Source organism: Coptis chinensis, chromosome 8, assembly GCF_015680905.1.
Source record: "Coptis chinensis isolate HL-2020 chromosome 8, ASM1568090v1, whole genome shotgun sequence".
NCBI classification, from domain to species: domain Eukaryota; kingdom Viridiplantae; phylum Streptophyta; class Magnoliopsida; order Ranunculales; family Ranunculaceae; genus Coptis; species Coptis chinensis.
Window position 1 is genome coordinate 61,403,817 of NC_141463.1, and position 21,444 is coordinate 61,425,260.

At 37.0% G+C, this 21,444-nt stretch overlaps 2 protein-coding genes across 4 annotated transcripts; one reads left to right on the forward strand and one right to left on the reverse strand.

Annotated features, from left to right (window-relative positions):
- Window positions 1–994: 994 nt before the first annotated feature.
- On the reverse strand, window positions 995–6,599 carry LOC147482280 (uncharacterized). 3 transcript variants are annotated; one of them, XR_015203958.1, is made up of 5 exons: window positions 6,455–6,599; window positions 4,993–5,198; window positions 4,399–4,553; window positions 4,146–4,326; window positions 995–1,249 (listed from the first exon to the last, which is right to left on the reverse strand). XR_015203958.1 is itself a non-coding variant. In XM_086576343.1 (4 exons), exons 1-4 carry the CDS (start codon window positions 6,504–6,506, stop codon window positions 4,239–4,241), a joined length of 501 nt encoding a protein of 166 aa, XP_086432469.1. In that variant the 5' UTR covers window positions 6,507–6,599; the 3' UTR covers window positions 3,990–4,238. The 3 variants fall into 3 exon arrangements, 1 of the variants encoding a protein (XP_086432469.1); XR_015203959.1 differs by having other exon boundaries at window positions 4,993–5,084; window positions 6,455–6,531; XM_086576343.1 differs by lacking the exon at window positions 995–1,249 and having other exon boundaries at window positions 3,990–4,326.
- Window positions 6,600–6,612: 13 nt separating this feature from the next.
- On the forward strand, window positions 6,613–16,799 carry BS14A (BET1P/SFT1P-like protein 14A). Its single transcript, XM_086576344.1, has 5 exons — window positions 6,613–6,752; window positions 6,994–7,138; window positions 16,237–16,293; window positions 16,423–16,482; window positions 16,573–16,799. The coding sequence occupies exons 1-5, from the start codon at window positions 6,739–6,741 to the stop codon at window positions 16,660–16,662; spliced, it is 366 nt and encodes a 121-aa protein (XP_086432470.1). The 5' UTR covers window positions 6,613–6,738; the 3' UTR covers window positions 16,663–16,799.
- Window positions 16,800–21,444: the final 4,645 nt, after the last annotated feature.

A 21,444-nucleotide genomic window follows, 5' to 3' on the forward strand; every position in this document is an offset into this window, starting at 1 on the left:
GTGTGAGATAACTTCCTCCAACTTTGCTTGACGCTTATTATTCAAAAAGTATTTGACCATAATGAGAATTCTGCAATGTCATCAAAGATTCAAAACAAACTGTGACCAAAATTTTCACATCAGTAAGAAATTATAAAACTTGAGACAATCAAACTCCGTCCGACACACATTATTTCATAGGGTATTCAAACTTGAGACAATCAGTAAGTAACCCTATGGAGTTATTAATTTGAAAGTCTTGCTTCCACTCCGATCTGCCCCAGTTACCCAGCGTCAGACTTACTTTCAACGTTTAATAATAACCGCCTATGACTTACCTACATACAGTCTACATTTTAGACCAACTTATGGAAGGTATCCAAGTATCCAACTACACTTTCATAGACTTATGATGTTTTCATTAGCTAATTATAAACAAAATTTGCTCTAACCTTCAGGGATGCCTCTACATATAGGCATCAAATACTTGGACAATTAGGATTCAGAGAAGACTTTTCAAGGAATTTTTTTGTATAATAGTGTCCATAACAGGCAAATAAAAAATCTTTCGTGATTTTCAAACAACTAATTCAAAAAAGTTATGAGCATAAAATAACTGATTTTCAGATTCTGAACCGATATTTGCCAAGTCAATGGACCTTATGGACGTATTGACCCCCCCTTCATATGAAACAGCGTGTTTCGACAGTTACAAATTAAATTGTGCGTATCTGCAAGGAAACTGACTGTCGAGACCAAAGAGCATATTCTAAATTGGAAAGCCTAGTAGTTCTTGGTTTATACTTCAAGAGCTATTTGATAACTAGTTTCAGACCAACTTAGGGTTGGAGATGAGGATATACTGGAGCTGAAAAAAACACAGGTTGCGTTACTGTCACACTCCGAATTTCGACAGAATTATGAAAAACAATATTTGTTCCCGACTCTTCAATCTTCGAGGTGTGACGCACTCTTCACTTCCGAAAACCCATAAACAATTTAAATATGCGGATAATTAAAAACCAATAAATTTTTTAAGATTAAACAAAAGTCCTCTTCATTACAAAAATTCACAAATAAGATTAGATTACAAATCTCTTTTCAATAACTCTTTATTTAAAATTACAAATGAAGATACAAATAACATTGTCTCAACTGAAAATCTATTTCACCTCAAGGAAAAACAAAATCTATCTTGAAATGCGACGCTAACGCAAACCACAAGCAGCAATTAACCTTCTTCAACATTAAACCTGTCAAGACTTATCAACTATGTTCATTTAATGAACACACCCGATAAGCAAACATGCAAATCGGGTTAGTATTATAAAAATACTGGTGTAAGTAGCTCTAAAATACAATATATACTTATACATATACATACACAATCCATAAGGTAGTTAGTTCCTCCCCCGAGGCGCCTTAACTTCCAACAACTAATACGACATTCTTAACTACAATAAGTAAGGTAGATAGTTCCTCCACTGAGGCGCCTTAACTTCCCACACAACAAACCATACGCATAATAAAAAGACATTTAGTTCCTCCACGAGGCGCCTTAGATTCTAACTAAACTAATAACCAGCCAAACATATTCTATACTTACCGCATTTCATGCTTAATTACAGAGTGAGTCGTCTCTGTACAAGTAATTAGTTTGACCCACCCTTCTGCAAAACCATATACAATCATCTATTTAAAGATATATCATTAATCAACATATTACCATAATTATATTAATTAAGGCTTTCTTTGCGTGTCCCTAAAATCACGTCGTATCTATGTCTTACCTAGTTTTCTTAGCTACCATAATCACTTCCCAACACCAACATGTACATCCACATGCCTCCCTCACATAATGAACCACTCATGCGTGAACTACCTCGAAATGGATGTCGTACACCGTAACCCTCACACCTAAAATTATTATGTAAGTAATCGCTACTATTCTAAGATAAAATATAAGCGTCTCGTTCTAATTTTGCGAACGAAATAATCAAGCCACCATTCGGCTACGCCAGAAGGGCCATTCAGCTTCACTGAAATGCTAGAAGGACCATTCAAATTCACTGAAACGCCAGAAGGGCCAATCATATCACATACACCCATCATAAAGGCAAATTCCATGAGTTGTGGTAGTTAGGTTCTAGGATTTTCGTTACGTAATTTATTCAAGTGTCAGACATTCATGTCTCATAATAATTTCACTATATCACGTGCAGGTCAAATACCTTATTGCACTAAACCACAATATTTAGAAATAGCTCAATATATCTCATAACCACTTTCATTCTTTCAAGTGCCAATATATTATTGCACTATGCCACAATCTCGTGGAAAATATCCACAAATACTTTACCTCCTACTAGCATCTCACAGATAAAATAATGGAGCGTTTATATATTTATTTATCTAAAACTATTGTATTTAATATATATATCCCAACATATTATATAATGTCACAATTGCTTCAAACGTATCGCATTACATTTTTATAGCGTTTTAGGAATATTATATCTCTTAAAATTTCACTCTTGTCACGTGTCAAAAATACAAAATATCAACGTCACATCGGTCTTAGATAATGACAACCAAGTTTATACAGGCTTCCACAATATTCTATTATTTGATTTGTCCATACAATTTACAACATAAAACGTAATACAATTAAACAATCTACAGCCCACAATCAAAGCCCGAAACAAAAACCCAAAAATCTAAAACTAACTTATTTATTCGACCTGACCCAATTGGGAACATAAAGACCAGCCCACATAAAATTATAAACCGGCCCAAAAAATACATGAAATTTTGGCCCAAAGACTAAACTGAAAAGGCCCAAACAACTAACTTGTTTCGGCCTAGCCAAACAATAGAATCGGGCCTAAAGAACTAAACCAAACTGGTCCAAACTCAAAATAAACTTGGCCCAAAACAATTTAAACTAATATGGACCGGCCCAAATAACTAAGTGGTTTGGCCCAAGGCCCAACCACAGCAACAGTCATCTTCCTCATTAGCTCCAGCACCAGCAGCCTCCACCACCAGCCACCACCGGGTTCTCCTCCTCCAACTTCATCACATCAGTTTGACTCCTATTGGAAAACCTAACACCTTTAATTAACACAAAAACATTAAATCATTTAATCCCCCATCTTCCTCAAAACTAGATCTAGAATCCTCGACCTCCATTAATGACTTCCACAAGCTTCGACAGCCCCCACCCAATCCAGCATTCAATCCCCCCACTAACTCTCAACATCACCCAACCAACAATCAAAACATAACACAATTCAAACAATACATTTCCAGTCATAAACTGGGCAATTTTAAACTTGACGATTTTATTTGGGGCCGCCATTAACGCTCCTTCGGAGCTTCAGCAGCACCATCTCACTACACGACCCCATCACCATTCCCCCAACCACATTTCAATCAATCCACTTCACCCATACCCCCGACAGCACCCATACCGACCAATTTCAAACTCGACACGCCCCAACAAACCTCAATAACCAAACATCAAAACTCTATATACACAACAACTTCAAGATATTATGTACAGGGGATTTAGCCGCCATTAACGGGCCCAAACAAGGTTCGACAGTTCAACGCCGATTTCCGAGTTTCGAGTTTTAACCACATGACAGATTCCAACAAAGTTTTAGCAACACGACAGACAGGACGCCAAATAAAACAGGAGAATAAGCATAAATAAAATAGAACCTTGGATAAACATAAATATCTCCATACACACGTAAAACAACTGTAGGTTCAATGAAATAACAAAAATAACTACTCACACAGCTCGATGAATCTCTCATAGTCCGAATCGTCGCGCTCCAACGCTCTAACCAACGAGCTTTTATCTCCGCCTCCATTTTTTTTATTTTATTTTTTATCTCAAAACCCTATTCTCTAAAAAAATATGAATATATACTTGGGTTTGAAACCTAAGCCCAACAAAGACTCGGACCCAAAAATCAGGCTCACATATCCCAAATCCAATCTAGCGAATTTTAAATAAATAAATAAATAAATTAATAAAAAAATACGTATTTAAAATACGGGCGTTACAGTTACAAACTTGGTATCAATGATACTCAAAAAAATATCAATACATAGTTACATATATCTACAGTGCATGAACTATATGAATTTTTTACCTGATTCCAGTTGCTCACAAACTATCACCTTTCGTGTTTAATGTCTGCAAGGCATCTGAAACAAATTAGGAATTCTCATGTGACGCATGTTCTTTACAAACTTAACCGTCCACTGCCACCACAAACACTACAAGATCGACCAGAGGAGCACTTTGTACAGTAACTCCATTTCTTTGGAAGCCTGGAAAGTCAATAAAGGTCTTACTACATGTTTGAACCCAAAATATATAAATGTGATAACTGAAATACGTACCCAGCTGTATATCGGGTAGCCATGTTTGATGCTGTCAGTCTAGCTTTTTCAGCTTTTTCATCAGACATTCTCTTCAATACAAAACCTTCACCTCTACATTCTGAACAAATTCCAGAACCTCCACAATCCTCACAATCTCTCATTGGTTGCTCTGCCTATTAAGAAAGTTTAACCAAAAGGAAGTTTTAGTTGTATGACGGAACAAAATTACGGAAGACGTATAATCTACAGATTAAGGTTTCATACACATTTGCCTATGCCAAAAAATGTCTATGTTGCACAGAACAAAATAACCTAGAAACACAATAAACTAATAAAATATAATCTAATTTTGATGTAAGATATCCAGATAGTGGAAACTTGTTAATTTACCCTTCATAAATTTAGAACTGCAACGTGCATAAGTCTCGTGAATATGACTCAAAGTGTTACTTTTAAAAGAAATAGCTATCAGCTAACTAATTCTAATGTGAATCATGTGATCCTCCTATTAGCAACAGTTCATAGTTTTTAATGTAAGCGATGGAGTAGTACGCACATTGGATTTTAGCAACAGTTCATAGTTTTTAATGTAAGCGATGGAGTAGTACGCACATTGGATTTTTCAGAAGCTTTCGTCGTCCTTACAAGGTAGGTGGCTGCTGCACCCACAACCGTAGCTGCAACCACAATAGAAGCCGCAGTTTCTGCCAGTGAAGAAGAGACTAAGGATTTCTTCCTTACTTGTGTCTTCAAATGAAAAGCAGAAAAAGAGTTCGGAAAATTTGCATCATGAACTTTGGACTTCCAGTCCTTAATAGCTTCATGGCAGTAAAACGAAATATGAGCTCTACAAAATAAATCAGAAAGAAAGCAAAAGGACATGTATAATCACATATTTGAAGGTGACAGTTCTAATTTTTAAGTATATCAAAATGCATTAATTCCATCTAGCTCATCCTTCTTGTGAATCGAAAAGGAGGGTATTCCTTATTCCTTTCCGACTGTTAGTTTACATAAGCAAATTTGATGTAGGATAGGATACCTAGATAATTTGGTTCTAGAGGAGTTTTAATTAATAGTTAAGTTATTTCTTAATTTGTTTTAGAACCAACTTAGCTAGGTATCCTACTTTTCCAGACCAATCCTGTAGGAGACATGTGCAAGCTCAACACGGGTGGCTCCCTTTCAGTTGATGGAGTAAGGTATGGCGGTATAATGAGAAATGCTGAAGGAGAGACCCTGGTGTTTTACAATGGGGAAAGTGATGTAAGGTCTTTTTTATTCCAGGAACTTAATGCCATCTATAAGGGACTGCAAGGTTGTGTTCTTCTGAAGCAAAAGAAGATACTAGTGGCTTCAGACTCTTTGAAGGCAGTGCAGATTTTGAATAGGAAGGACAAGTCTCCATGGACTTGCCTCAATATATCAAATGCCATTCTAGCTATTGCTGAAACACACATGTTTGTAAGTTTTAACCATGTTTATGGGAGTGCAACACGGCAGCAGATTATTTAGCAAGTTTAGGCACAGGCCAAGAGTGTTTGTACAATGTACCTCCTCTTGATGAGTATCTCCTGAAGATTGTTGAGGAGGACAAAGCAGGGAAGGTTTATATCAGATTTTAATATAGGCTAAATGAAATGTATAGACTCAAATTGTGACCCAGAAAGCATTTTCCCTAAATGAATATAGAAATCCAGATGGAGTGACTAACATTTAGCATTATGTTAACATACGAGAGTTTCGTGAAGTGGTGAAGAATAAAAAAAAGTTAAAGCACAAATGTAATCCTAGAGCTGTTAAAATGGTAAAAAAGAGGTGCAGAATAGTGAAATTTATACCAAACATAATCCGAGCAATGATTGGCCTTGGATTAATAATTAGGCATGCTATGTATTTGTTAGAAGGTTCTCCAACCCAAAAGACTAAAACAAAAATCATTATTTCTATGCCGTAAGCTCCTACAATAACTACTGAAACACCTAAAACAAAATAGCTCCAATTGAGTCAGTTATTATAGTTTTTAATCAAGCCTCAATAAACTTTTAGCACCTTAAAGAGGATTGAGTGTTACCTGTAGACAAGGAGGGAGATGAGAGGGGATGTAGTAGTAGTGTGAGCTCCATGTTTTTTCAAATAACAGATAAAACTTCTCTTATCTTTCGGCTATATCTTCAAAATTGTCCTTTTCTAACTTCAATATTACAAAAAATGCTCAAGGCCCAAACCAAAGTCCAAAAGCCCAAAATGAGGCCCACAAATGAAGACTCGCCACGTAGCTTGATTGTTAAGAGACCATGGTCACAAACAATCGCAACATTTAAATGAAATCTTAATACACACAACACAAACGAAACTATGCAAGAATTAAGGTACGTTAAAAAGAAATCCTAGTTTTATTGATCGTATTATGTGATTTGAACTTTGGTTATTATTTGATGTCAATTTTCTTACAATTATGTGGTCATATCATTAGTATCAACATATGGAAACCTTATGCTCAATAATTGATGTTGGTAAACTTCCTTGACGAACATTTTCTCATATGTGAAAAAAAGAAAAAGAAAAAGAAAATCATTCTTACAGTTTAAAAGTTTAATTCCTTGTATGCAGGGAGTACCGCCGAAATAGGAATGCTCTGTTTGATGGCATTGAAGAGGGAGGGATTAGGGCGACCAGTTACTCTCACGAGATCGATGAGCAGGACAACGACAGAGCTCTTGATGGATTGCAGGATAGAGTTATTCTACTCAAGCGAGTAAGCATCTTATTTATGGATCTGTGTTATGCTTCTCAATTGTATCCTTGGGTTTTTTGTGGTTGACCTGGACAACGAGGCGATCCTTTTGGGCATAGAGTTCGGACTCGCCAAGGGACCGCTATTTTTTTTTTTCTTAATAAACCAATGCCACTTATATAATTTATATCTATGACCGCAATAAAGGTACGTGGCATACTCTAAGTAGAACAAATGTCATGCCATGCCTCTTTGTAGTGACCAAATCCAGTTGACTATCAATATGTAGACCCATAGCCTATTAAGTCCCGAGTACCTAAATCTTTATATGTTGTTGGATTTGATGAATATGACACACCGCACCTGTCTCGTACTCTGAATTGCACATCTGTACCTATGAGACAGAACACTGACAACATATACATATACTCTACTACTTTATATAGGTAAATGTACGTCTCACTCTAGCTTGTATAGATTACTGGTCAGAGCGCGGTTACTTGGTCAATATGGCCTGAATGAAATTTTGAACTTTCAATGATGAGTCTCAAGGATGTCCAGTAACTTATTGTTAAATGCATTTCACATATGTGGGATCGTGTGTCCTTCTTACCCAATGTCAGGGGTGTGAAATTGGAAGATCATGTATTTAGGTGGGATGTTGTGGTGGTTGAGGCTTAGCTTCTGTTTGCTTGTACTACTTGTAGTGTGAATCTCTTGCACTGCATCATTGTTACTACTTACTAATACTACAATATATTGTTTTTATGATAAAAAGAAAGAAAGAAGTATACTGGTCAGAACAAGCCATTGTGTGTAGGATATGCCATTTTCAAGAAGGCAGAAGTTTGTATTTTATGAATATGAATTATCTTGTCCTCATACTTCACAGTTGTTATAGAAGCCTTGTGGGGTTTTTTATGTTTTGCTCCTAGTATATAATGCAATATTAGTGTTTGGCCATCCTATATTTTCTTAGGGTTTTGCCCTTCTGAAATTCAGAACTGGTCAAGTATTTTCATAATGGCCAAAATACCTCACGTGAAGGGGCAAATCCTAAAAGTCTAATTTATGGGAAGGACTAAAGTCTAAGTTCAAAGTTGGCTATTTAGTTTTCTTGGAGTGCTGTTTATTTGTACGTAAACAAATGTAAGTGTTTCTGTAAATTGTTACTTATATATTGGTCTGCGGAATACGTGTGTATAACAGTTACACATATAGGTGCTTACAATGTCTTAAACATATATCATAAGTGTGGTGGTCTTTAGCCTTATATTTCTGATAGTAATGACTATGGTTGTAATTCAGTGATCATCATATAGATACAATGAAGAAACAGTATGGATACTCCTCAAATTCTGTGAAGGCCAACACGTTTGTCCCCGAGATTGAAGACAATCTATTGCCATGCATCAGTTAGGGAGCAAACGTTTTTGAAGAATAAGACGCTTAAATAAACAATGAAACATCACATTAAATATTTTTTATATACTCAAAATTGTCTCTTGATCATACTCGAAGTTTTTTATTTATTTATTATTATTATTTATTATTATTTTTTTTTAGTAGGATTGTTTTGTTTATTAGTCTATTTATTCCTTCTTATAATTTAGTATTTTAGGTTCTGTCCCTTCTCGCACGTGAGGGTATTTTGGCCATTTTGAAAATACTTGACCGGTTCCTGGTTTTTGACGGGTCAAAACCTAAAAAATAATTAGAGGAGGGCCACAACCTAATATTGTACTATATATACAAGGAAAAAAACGTAAAACCTCAAGCGTTATTTTGTTTGATCAGTTGGGTATCTAGTGATGAATATTATGACTAAGATTCTTGTAAAATGGCTATTAGTTATATTCACTCTCTTCCTGAACATGGTCTCTAAATTCCTTTTTATCCAGAAACATTATTCTTCTTTATAAAATATAGCTTCTAAGTCCAATTGCTTTGCATAATAGGCCGGCTCCCTGCTGACAACGGAGGACTTTAGCGAATCGACTGGAGCTAGCTATTCTGGGACTACTCGTCAGCTGTCGCACCCATAGTTTTATCGATCTTTTAGTGTGCTTGCAGGCAGCCCACCTCATTCCTAACTTATACTCTCATAGTCACATTATGCTCTTCCTGATCCCAGCTCATTTGGCGGATGAAATAGGATAAATAGCCTGTTTCGGGTTGTTGACAAATAGGTACAAAGATGCCATACTTACTTACTTAGGTACAAACCATTACTGTGCCCTTCCCTTGTGACCTTTCATTTTGCACCGGCAGAGAGATGCATAGATGTTGCCTCAAAATTTGGCACCAGTTAACTAATAATTGTTTGTGTGAGTAAATCGGTAGAAGGAAAAATTGAGGATTTACTAGATGGTCATAGCGAGGTGGTCACAGTGAATTGGTTGGTAAAGAATATGGAAGAAATTGTGAAAGTGGTTGGGTGGTCCTTTGCAGATAGGAGAGGCGAAGCAGCTAAACTTTTGAGATCGATAATGTGTAAAAGAGTAGGAGAATTAAGTCTGGACAGAGGACTGAATTCATCGAGTGGGTGTAAATCTAGTTTTTTGAAGAGTGATGCTAGGGAAGAAAAGAACAAACTTGTTAAGGAACTTAAGAGATTGACTTTGTCTATTAATTACGGTGACGAGAATTATGATAGTAATATTAGGAGAGGGAAAGCTAAGGTGAACTCATGAATCATAAAATCCTATGTTGGAATGTGAGAGGTTTAGGGAATGACTAGAAAAAACCTTCGGTTAAGGACTATATAAGGAATTCGCGAGCAAGTGTGGTAATTCTTCAAGGGACTAAGCTGGAAGATATTACTAGCATTGTTGTTGTGGATATTTGGGGGGTTTTGGATGTTGGGTGTCATTTTATTCTTTCTATTGGGACTTCTGGAGGGGTTTGTATTTTGTGGGATAGTAGTGAAGTTTAGGTGTTTGAACATGTGATTGGGTTTTTCACTGTGACTATTCGTTGTTAGTTTTGGGGTGAGCAGTTGCACAAAATGATTGCTGGGGTGTATGGGCCTTCAGGTGGAGGGGATCTGTTTGAATTTTGGGCAGAGTTGGATGATACTTTTGCTTTTGGTAGTGGTAGTGGTTTCCCGTGGTGCATTGCAGGTGACTTCAATGTGATGAGATTCTCTAGCAATAGGAAAGGTGGGTGTAGGATTGACACTAACATGAGGCTTTTTGATGAGTTTGTTGGTCGGTGTGAGTTGTTAGATATTCCTCTCAAAGGCAGTCGGTATACTTGGTCTGATTGGCATGACGACCTGATGTTATCTAAGTCTAATCGTTTTCTGGTGAACATAGACTGGGAGGAGAGTTGGCTTAGACTCTCCCAATCTATTGTCTCTAGTCCAACTTTTGACTATCATCCTATTATATTGGATAGCGAGTGTGGTTCGCGGAGACCTTCTCCGTTTAGATTGGAGTTAATGTGGTTTGACGATCCCGGTTTTGAGGAGAATATCAAGGAATGGTGGACTTCATTTTCTTTTGAAGGCAGACTAGGGGTGATTTTTTCTAAAAAATTGAAAGCTTTAAAAGAAAAAATTAAGGTGATAGGGAGGATTTTTGAAGGATGGACAGATGGAAAGAGGAAATTCTTGCTGATATTAGGGAGTTTGATCTCAAAGAGGAGGTTGATTCTCTTTCGGATGAAGAAAAAAAATTTAAGGGAAGATCTTAGAGCTGACTTTGTACGTTCTACAAGGAGAGGAAATATTTTGGAGACAAAAGGCTAAGATCAAAGTGACAATGGAAGATGAAAAATGTACAAAGTTTTTCCACTAGATGGCTAAGGCTAGGAATAGAGTGAACTACTTGGAATGTTTATGGATTGAAGGCAGAGATGTGAGAGGGGAGGAGAACCCCAGAGATGGTATTGTGGATTTTTATACTAGACTATATTCTGAGTCTTCAGATGTTAGACTTTTCGTGGAGGCCATACCTCTTGATGGTATCTCTGGATTGGACAAGGAGATGCTAGAAAATCCATTTGGAGAGGAGATTTGGGAGGTCATCGAGAGTTTGGCAGGAGATAGAGCCCCCGGGCCCGATGAGTTCTACAAGAGGTGATGGGAGGCCATTCATGTTGATTTCATGAGTATGGTCGAAGATTTTTTTGACACCGGATACTTAGCGCACCATCTAAATAACACTTTCATTGCATTAATTCCCAAAGTGAATGATGCCGACGATATAAGTGATTGAGGCATATAAGTCTGGTTGGGAGTCCTTACAAAATTATTTCCAAGTTCATAGCCCTAAGGCTTAAGAAGGTTTTGTACAAGGTGATATCTCAAGAACAAGGAGCGTTTATTCGTGATAGGAAAATTCTAGACGGTATCCTTATTGCGAATGAGGCCATTGATGATAAACGAAGAGTTGATAGCTCTGGAGTCGTGTGTAAAATAGATTTAACCAAGGCTTATGACCATGTTAATTGGAAGTTTTTGGATTATATTTTGAGGAGGATGGGTTTTGGAGTGAAATGGAGAAAATGGGTTAGGAAATGTATCTCTACAGTGTCCTTTTCTGAACTTGTTAATGGTTCCCCAGCTGGCTTTTTTAAGAGTTCTAAAGGAATCAGGCAGGGAGATTCGATTTCCCCTATTCTTTTTATCTTGGTTGTGGAAGTCTTAGGTAGAATGATTTCTAGAGCGAATTCCTTGAGGGTTTTTGATGGCTTTCGTGTTGGGCATGACAGGGTTCGCATCTCTCACCTCCAGTTTGCTAATGATACTTTGGTTTTCTTGGGACCTCATGTGGATCAAGTTAGATGGTTGAGAGGCATCCTTTGTTGTTTTGAGGCTGTGTCGAGGTTGCAGGTGAATTTTTCTAAGAGTAAAATTTATGGTGTAAGCAATGTTTCTGTTCTCGGTGATTTAGCTACGGTTTTGGGGTCTCAAGCTGATTCCTTCCCTTGTACTTACTTGGGGTTGTATCTTGGAGCCAATTCACGGTCTAAATTCATTTGGGACCCGGTCATTGAAAGAGTTCGGAAGAAATTGGGAAGTTAGAAGTGTAGATATTTATAAAAAGGGGGCGGTTAATCCTCATTAAAAGCACCCTGGCTAGTCTCCCTATCTATTTTATGTCTCTTTTCGTCATTCCTAAAAGTGTTGCGAACAGGATTGAAGAAATTATGAGAAACTCTCTTTGGGATGATTTGGATGAGCAACATTACTATCACTTGGTTAGGCGGGAGTTGTGTTGTTTGGTTAAGGACGGGGGTTTAGGTCTTCGAGACATGAGTAGTTTTAATCAAGTTTTGTTGTAAGTGGTTGTTGCGATTTGGAGAGGAACGTCAGGTTTGTGGAGAAGAGTGATTGTGTCCCGTTTCAGGGAAACTCATTTTGGATGGGATAGTGGTTTGGTTCGCATTTCTTATGGTTATGGGGTTTGTAGAGGAATCCTTAATGTTTTTCCCATGTTTCTGAAAGATGTTCGGTATAAGGTAGGGTTTGATGACATTTTTTTTTTGGGAGGATAGTTAGTTAGAAGGAGGTTCACTTGCCAACATTTATCCCTTGTTGTTTGGCTTGTCTAGCTTCAAAGGTAAACCGGTTACAGATTGCATAGTTAGAACTGAGGTTGGTATATTGTGGAATCTAGGTCTTTGCAGAGCTTTGAATGACTGGGAGATCGATGCGATAGCTTCCCTTATGGCTATGCTTGATGCGCTACTTTCTGTGATGCAAAGCTGTGATAAGACAGTCTTTTTAGCTACCCAAGCAAGAAAGATATTTTCTCTGTTAAGTCTTTTTATTTCAGCATTCCTACTTGGTCAAATTCTCATAATCGTTGTGCTCCTATTCCCTTTTTTCCTAGTCTAGTCATATGGGGAACTAAAGTCCCCACCAAATTTTCTTTCTTTGCTTAGACTGTCTCCTTAGAGCGTATTCTTACCATTGATAATCTTTGGACACATAAAAAAATTATTGTTAACTATTGCCAATTGTGTAGGAAAAATGGTGAATCTGTAAATCATGTTAACTATTGTCCTTTTTCTTGGAACATTTGGTCTTTTTTCTATTTATTGGGTGAGTCCTGGGCGAGTGGTGGATTTGTTGAAGGGTTGGGGTCATGGTCCTTTTACCTCATCAGGCAATTGTCAATCGTCTTTGAAGCTTGTTACTATTTGCTATTCTATGGGGTATTTGGATGGAGTGAAATTTCCGACACTTTGAAGGCGTTCCACATCTAAGCAGGAGCTTATCATATCTATTAAGGCTTTATTATTTCAGTAGTCTAAGATTTTTAAAGAGTTTAGGAGTATCCATTTTGAGTATTTTGTGGTGAGGTGGGATAGACTTTTGTATTTAGAAGTAGAATAATTTGTAGTTCTCGGGTTAGCCTCCTGTGGCTATGTTTTTAGTTTTAATTTGTTTCTTTGTAATAGTAGGTTTTCTCGGCGTACTTTCTTTTCACTTATAATGAGATTTCAACTTTACCGAGAAAAAAAAAAAAAAAATTAAAAAAAAAAATTGAAACCTTAACAATGTAAAAATCCACCAATACCTTCATGACTAACAAGTGATCATTTTTATAAGCAAAAAAATAAATAAATAAAAATACAATGGTATGGAAGTGTCTGAATTAGTTTGGAGTTCAAAAGGAATTTTAGGTAATGCACAATTTGGTCGTACCCCTACGTTGCTAATGGTCTAATTTGTAATGTTTTGTCCTTAATGTTTCTCTTTTTAAACAATATATCTAATGTTTTCTCATGGAAAGGATGTGAGATTCGTATATGTTTATGATGCTGCTTTTGTCTTTTCTAACAATGCGAGCAGGTGACTTTGTTTAATCTGAAAGTAGGAGTGAATTACAATCATATGCAGTGGAGCCCTAGTGTAACATCCTAGGCTAAAGCCTTATACTTGTTGTTTTCATTCTATCGATCACAATTCCTACGCCCCATCATGTTGAGAACATTATATATTCAAAAGAATCAGCTATCATGTTGTTATAATTTATCTTTCTTTCATCTTACTCTGGTTTTTGTTACTTTCAGTGCAATCTCTGGATGGTTTTTTGTCGAGTACTTTTGCACAAACTCATACAGTAGGAAGAAACTTGTGCAGTTCAACATTCATATGTTCACCACTCCACCCTTTATTCAATATACAAATTTCATTACATAAGAGTGTTGATGCCATCGTTTATGTTTTTTTTTTTTTTTTTTTTTTTTTAGTTTGGGTAAAGTCCTGTTCCGGGTCCACCCTTTGTTCCGTATTCTTATCATCCAAAAGATGGGATGTAGTTGTCTTATGGGAATCAGCTCCAGTTCCAGAATCTTTCAGTGTCTTCTAACTGATCCAACATTTGAATTGGTACACGCTTCCAAGGAGATAGGAAACTTTTTCATTAATTTGTTTCTACACCTCATCTGCTCCCTTGTCATGTTTCCGTGTAAAGTTTCATCTTTGGAACTTCTTGGTGTTTTATCACTTTAGTACTGGGGACTTGCTTTGGCTTTCCTGTGTTCCTCTCAAAGGTCAAGGCTCTTGCATTCTGGTAATATCGTTAGATGGTTAGAGCTGATTGCTTTGGTTATTTGTTGCCTCATATACTTGATTAAATTGGCCTGTAGCCTACAATGCATTTCCTTTCTTCATTGGGCTTCCAACTTGGGGTGCACCCCCATTTGTCATTTGCATTTTTGACAATTTCCAACCATTTTTCAAATACAGTTTTCTTTGCGTCTTTGGCTTCTATACTTGTTTTCATTTTCCATTCCTTTCCCACCTCCTGTCAGAGTGGCCAAAGGAGCTGCATATAGTGCAGAGTTGCAGATTCCAAGATCTGCTACTCCTACATTAATATTTAAAGATTAGGGGATATAACTTCTAACTATAAAAACAACATTAATGTTTAAAGATTCAGATAATGCAATAATTCATGTGATATCTAAAAATAATTGTTGCAAATTGAAGCCTGTCTTTAGCAGTTGTTGCTTTCTTCTAAAATTATAGGGTGTCCCATAAGCCTCACTAGGTAACTTACTATGGTAGATTGGTAGTGGATTATCTTATTTCTTTCCTTTTTTTTTGGTTTGATAACTAAATAATTGAGATTGACAATATCTAGTAAAAGAGGCTCAACTAGCAAGTGAGGAAGGATTTCACTTGCATGAGCTAAACTAGTTGTGAATTCAAATATCCTTTTAGGTTTGGCTTCGTTCTGCCATTCTCCCCCCTTGTCCAAGATGTATTCCAAATTCCCCTGCCGTAATTATTCAATCATTTGGGGTTCCAAAGTCCCTTCAATTATTCAATCATTTAAATAACCTTGGGATGGGTTCCAAAGTCCTTATCATCTTTTGTCCATTATGTTTGAATGATGGTGAGTCTTTTTGTGATCTCCTTTGGTGTTGGAGTGCTTTTATCTTGTTTAATGGGTTTGTCTGGGTTGCTTACTTGCCTCATGGAACTTTAAAAAGATAACCTTTTGGAGCATGATGAGACAAAGGAATGTCCAGAATCAAAGCCTCCTTATCATCATTTTTTGTCCATTTTTGAGACATTTTAGTTTGAATGATGGTGAGTCCATGAACAATGTTCTTGTGTGATCTCCTTTCGCTTGGAGTATTTGGAGTGCTTTTATCTGTTTGTCGGGTGCTCAATGTTCTTGTGAGAGGATGCTCTTGTTTTGTAGATGTTTCCTTAATTTCCTTTGGTGGCTTTTTTTTTGTAGCTTTAGATCCTTGTACTAGTAGGACATCTCACCGTACTTCCTTTTGATTATTTTTGTATGAAAATCGTTATTGACTGATCCAAAAAAATAATACCCTCAGGAAGACTCTTAAAGGGTTCTTTACATTTTCATATACGGGCCTCAGTAATTCGCCTTCAGTTGATAAAGAGCTCCTTATAATTCCTTTCTCTTGTATTCTTCTTGTGACCTAACTAGTACCAAATTAGGTCACCATCCTAGCTCACAATGACCATATTTAGCCAGAGTCTACTTTCAAAATGCATTATGCTCTTTGCATTTTGGCAATACTTTCAAAGCCACTTGCGTACAAGGGCTTGTTAGGGAAGTCATACATGTCTATCTGTTTTTTATAGAATCAAATCTTGATTCATTTAACATATCTTTCAACAGTTGTCGGGGGATATAAACGAGGAAGTGGAAAGTCATAATCGCTTATTAGACAGAACGGTAAGTAGGATGCATTTTTTCTAATTTTCTTTATGGAAAGCACTACTTCATCTTCTTTTTACGTCATTTCAGCCTTCTTTGATTTAATGCGTCATTTCTTAGTGTTGCTTATGTGTATATGATGGTTAGGGAAATGAGATGGATGCGTCACGAGGAATCCTATCAGGAACGATGGATCGGTTCAAGATGGTATGCTTATCCTTCGTTTCTTTGACTTCACTCGTTGTCTTTCTACAGCTGCTCTCCAGGAATTATCATAACAAAACGCTATGACTGCAGGTGTTTGAGACCAAGTCGAGCAGGAGAGTTTTCACTCTTGTGGCAACTTTCGTAGTTGTGTTTCTAGTTGTATATTATCTGACTAAATAGTCTATGAAATTTAGTTGATACAATGTTAGGTCAAAGTAATGGTGACTATGGTATTTCCTACAAGAAAACTAATACTCTTTGTATGATGTTTCTTCATGCTAGTTTATATAAATACATGTCAGTATATTTTTCCGTGACTCTTGACCCTTTATGTTTCAACATCTGCATTTAGTTGCACGTGTGATACACTACATTCCTGTCATTCTATTACACTGCACTCTTAAAGTATTTCAGTTTCCATGTGTATTTTCGGTTTAATCTCTGCCTCCATTATAAGATACGCCTAGATAGACTTTGTAGGTTTTTTCCTCTTAAGTTTTCTTGATGGCCGCATGACCAAACTTGCTAGAACTATCAAGTTCCCTTTGATGGCCGCATGACCAAACTCCATCAAGTTCTGAACATGTGTTGTATACAAAATTTTATTGATCATACAATTTGTCATTTTTGAGCTGGGACTGGCGGAACTTTCCGAGCGCAGTTCCAGCAGAAGATATTTCAACATAGGGGTTTTTTTTTTTTTGACAAGTGATCTTTATTTCAACATAGGGTTTGTCTTAGACATTAATGCTTTGCTACCAGCCTACCGCCATTTCTTTCTTAATTCAGTTTCAAAAGTCAGTTTGATTCTGTTAAATTTTTATTGATACCTGATCAAATACTCAACCGACCGGTTAACTACCACCCAAATCATTGCCAGTTGTAAAAAAAAGAAAAAAACTAGCAGAAAAAAAGTATGATGAATAAAGACCGTCAAAACATGGGCCTCAAAACATTCACATTTTGAAAACATGGGCCTCAAAACATTCATATTTTTTTTAACTGTAAATAGTAAACGTGTTGTAGGCATTGCCAGTTTGCCACAATGTTTTTTGCATAATTGTGTAACGACTCTCTGCTCCTGGGTAGACGATATTGTTGCCCATCAAGTTAGCTGCAGATAGGAAAAATGTCTTTTCTTTTTTCTTTTCTCAGAACTGTTCCTTGTATGTGATTGCTCTTCGCTTATGGAAATCGATGGGGGTACTAATTTGATTTTACCTTTTCTTGTAAACACGCCTGAAAGATCTGAAACAGAAGGATGTCTTACTGTCCTAGTGCATATTAGAGTTTTGACTTCACAAGTTCGACTCTTTAAATGAGGTGCACGAGCATCTTTCCCTGCCTAATCAAAAGGCATTCCTACCACCAATGTCACAGCTAAGGATTCACGACCATTTCTAAGTTCCCTTGATATGCATGATCCGAGTATATCTAAGTGTTCTTTTATTCACGAGTCAATTTAAGGCTTATCAGCTCTTCATGTTCAAAGTCATTATAAACTACCAATCTTCTAACACCTAAAATAAGAAGCCAAAGCCCAAGATGTCTACGTTTCTCTTAGCTCCAACACTAGTTCTTCTGCTGCTTTTAACTTCGGTACATATGTCGGCTAGTCGGAATTTGTTGACTAGGGTGGCTAGCCGAACTTTGTCAACACGTGTAGTAGAATGTATGTTCTCATCTGCATCAAAATCTCAAGATTGCATGACATTGAAGCACGGGTCCAACCATAACCAGCGTGTATTTGGAGGTAAGGAGGCCAGCAGTTGCCTTCCCAAGGGATTTCGACGTTCATCGGCTCCTAGTCGATATGAAAATGCTCACACTCTTAGTTACTTGCCATGTGCACCAACAAATGACTCTAGGAAACCATGAATTTTGTTCTGCTTCAATGTTTTCTTTTAATATTTGTACATCGTATCTGGTTTCTCCATATATTTGAGCATTCGATGCGACTCTTCCATATTGTATAAGAAAGCGTAATGTTTATACTTTGATAGGTAAACTATATAAGAATACTTGTGGGTAATACGATTCTCTGTCACTATATTTTATCTATCTAATTGAACTAATTAATAATCGCATCTATATATACTGAGTTTGTTTCATACTTACATGGTGGATTTAATACTTAAGAAAGATCAGGTTCATTTATTATCAAAGCTTTGAGATGCTATCTCATGTGATTTTATTAACTAGGCTTGTCAAAAAGTTAAATATGGAGTTTACATGCAACTCAAGACTGAGTCAGAAAGGGTAAAATAAAATGAACGTCAAATACATTACTTAAACTTTAAATTTTCAGAAGCCCACCAAGTTCAGGGGCCTGCTCATTGATGTAAGATCATTTCGTTGATTTTGGTCTATTAAGCTTCATTTATGCAGCAAAACTTACAATTACATGCAGTATTATTAACAACAACAAAGAAGGGAAGAAAGAAATTTGCGACATGAAAACCTGCAATGTGGATCATTTATTCATATGATATTGGTAACCTCTAATAAGCATGGTTACAACTTACAAGTGAAGTTAGTCAAAGGGATTATTTTATCTGAATTCTGATAAACCCAAGCTCATGATAATCTTCACTATATCGATATGCTACAGCCACGCGTGAATACCTCAACAACTTCAAAAGAGTTAACTTGATTTTCACATTTCAGTGTGTTCCAAGACACAATAAGTTGGAACCCCATGAAGATTAAAAAATAGTTTACATAGTAATATTCTCTGTTGATCGAACAAATAGTTGAATTGAAGCACATGCTTCCCAAAAACATAGGATGAATCAGATCCGGCCTCATCACCTCGATCAATACCTCATGCACGCACTTGCGATCTTGTTCAAGGGAAGATTGGAAGATGAAAAAAAAAATTGTCATTACGATTGCATAATGAGTAGAGAATAGGTCGGTAACCTAGTGGCTAGCCACTATGTTAATACAGATATCGATTGGTGTAGAGAAAAAGATGTATTTTTGTATACGGTGTGAAGGGCGCGACCTGCGCTATGGACAAAGCGCGACTTGCGCTCATGCCTTTGGCAAACTCCAGTATTTTTTCCGTGATCAAGGCGCGACCCGCACTCGACTTTGCCTGATCTAGAGCGCGACCTGCGCTCCACCGTATTTCAGCATGAAAAGACTATTTCAAAAGTTTTTTTTCTGAAACAGTATAAATATAAGTTTTTTCTGTAGAAACCTAACCTAACTAAAAACCAAGAAAGAGAGAGATTATAAGTGAGTAATTCTGTGTGAGTTGAGTGTTCATTCTTTGTGAGTGAATTGAGAGACTTGTAATCTGTTATTCTGGACATCTAGTAAAGCTTGGAACTCGCAGTGTGAACGTAAGCAAATTGCCGAACCACGATATATTTCCTCTTGTGGTTTGTTCTTCTTTTACATTAATTGTTTTACTTTATATGCTTGTTATTTGATATTGAGAAGTGTTGGAATATTGTTTGGAGGATGTTAAAGTCTTGTCTAGTGAGAAGGATCGATCCTTGTGTAGGATTGATCTATTTTTTGTGGGTAACGTTGTTTCCGCATTGTCCTATTCACAACAATTGGTATCAGAGCGTAGGTTTACGACATAGAATTTTGAGTTTAGTGCACGAAATTTGTGTAGACAAGGTGTTCGATTAAATTCTGAAGTGAAATGATTTTTGGGTTATTGTGTGTAACTTGAAAGATGGCTCCCAAGATGTCAAACGCAAAGTTTGAAGTAGAGAAGTTTAATGGGAAGAATAACTTTGGGATTTGGCAAGTCCAAGTAAAAGACATCCTCATCCAACAAGATTTGCACATGGCTTTAAAGGGGATTAAATCTAAGGCAGCGAGTATGAGTGATTATGATTGGGAAGAGTTCGATCTTCAGGCTTGTTCATCAATCTGGTTATGTCTTGCTAATGAGGTTATGTATAGTGTGATGGGAGAAAATACCGGTGCTGGTATTTGGCTCAAACTAGAGTCTATGTATATGACCAAGAGCATGACAAACAAGATGTATCTTAAGAAGCGTCTTTATCGGCACATGATGGTGGATGGTTCAACTATGCAAGAGTACGTTAGTAAGTTCTGTCGACGCCTATCGGATTATTTGAATGTGGGCATGAAGATGGATGATGAGGATCAAGTGGCATATTTAATATTCTCCTTGCCAGAAAGCTATGAGCATCTAATGACTACATTTATGAACAAAAAAGACGTTTATCTTGACGAAGTTCAGAGTGCTCTTCTTTCTTATGAGTTGATGAAGAAGACACGTGTAGAGAATAACAATGATGCAGGTCAGGGGCTAGTGGCAAGAGGAAGGTCGTATGAAAAGGCTTCTACAAGTAATGAGAAGTCTAGGTCCAAGTCAAAGAAGCCTTTGACACATGTGAAGTGCTACAATTGCGATGAAACCCCTCACCCGAAGAAAGAGAACAAGAGAGATGGTAAGAAGAAAGGTAAGGCAAAAATTAAGGCAAGTTATGCTTCAGGCTTTGAAGGGGACGAGTTGAGTCTCTGTGTGTCCACACAAGACTATATGGCCGAAAGGTTGGATTCTTGATTTCGGATGTTCCTATCATATGTGCCCAATAGAAAGTGGTTTACTTCTTATGAGAGCATTGATGGTGGTTCCATTTTGATGGGTAATGACGTTGCTTGTAAGACGGTAGGAATTGGAACTATACGGATCAAGATGCATGATGGTATAGTGAGGACTTTAACTGATGTGAGACATGTTCCTGAGCTAAAGAAAACCCTTATTTCTCTTGGTACCTTGGATTCCAAAGGCCACAAGTTTGTGGACGAAGGTGGAGTCCTAAAGATTGTTAGTGGCTCTTTAACTGTTATGAAGGGTCAAAGACATAGAACCTTGTATACTTTGATGTGTAGTACGGTGATAGGCGATGTAGCAGTGGTTGTATGTAGTGATGATTCTGAATGCACTAAGATATGGCATATGCGACT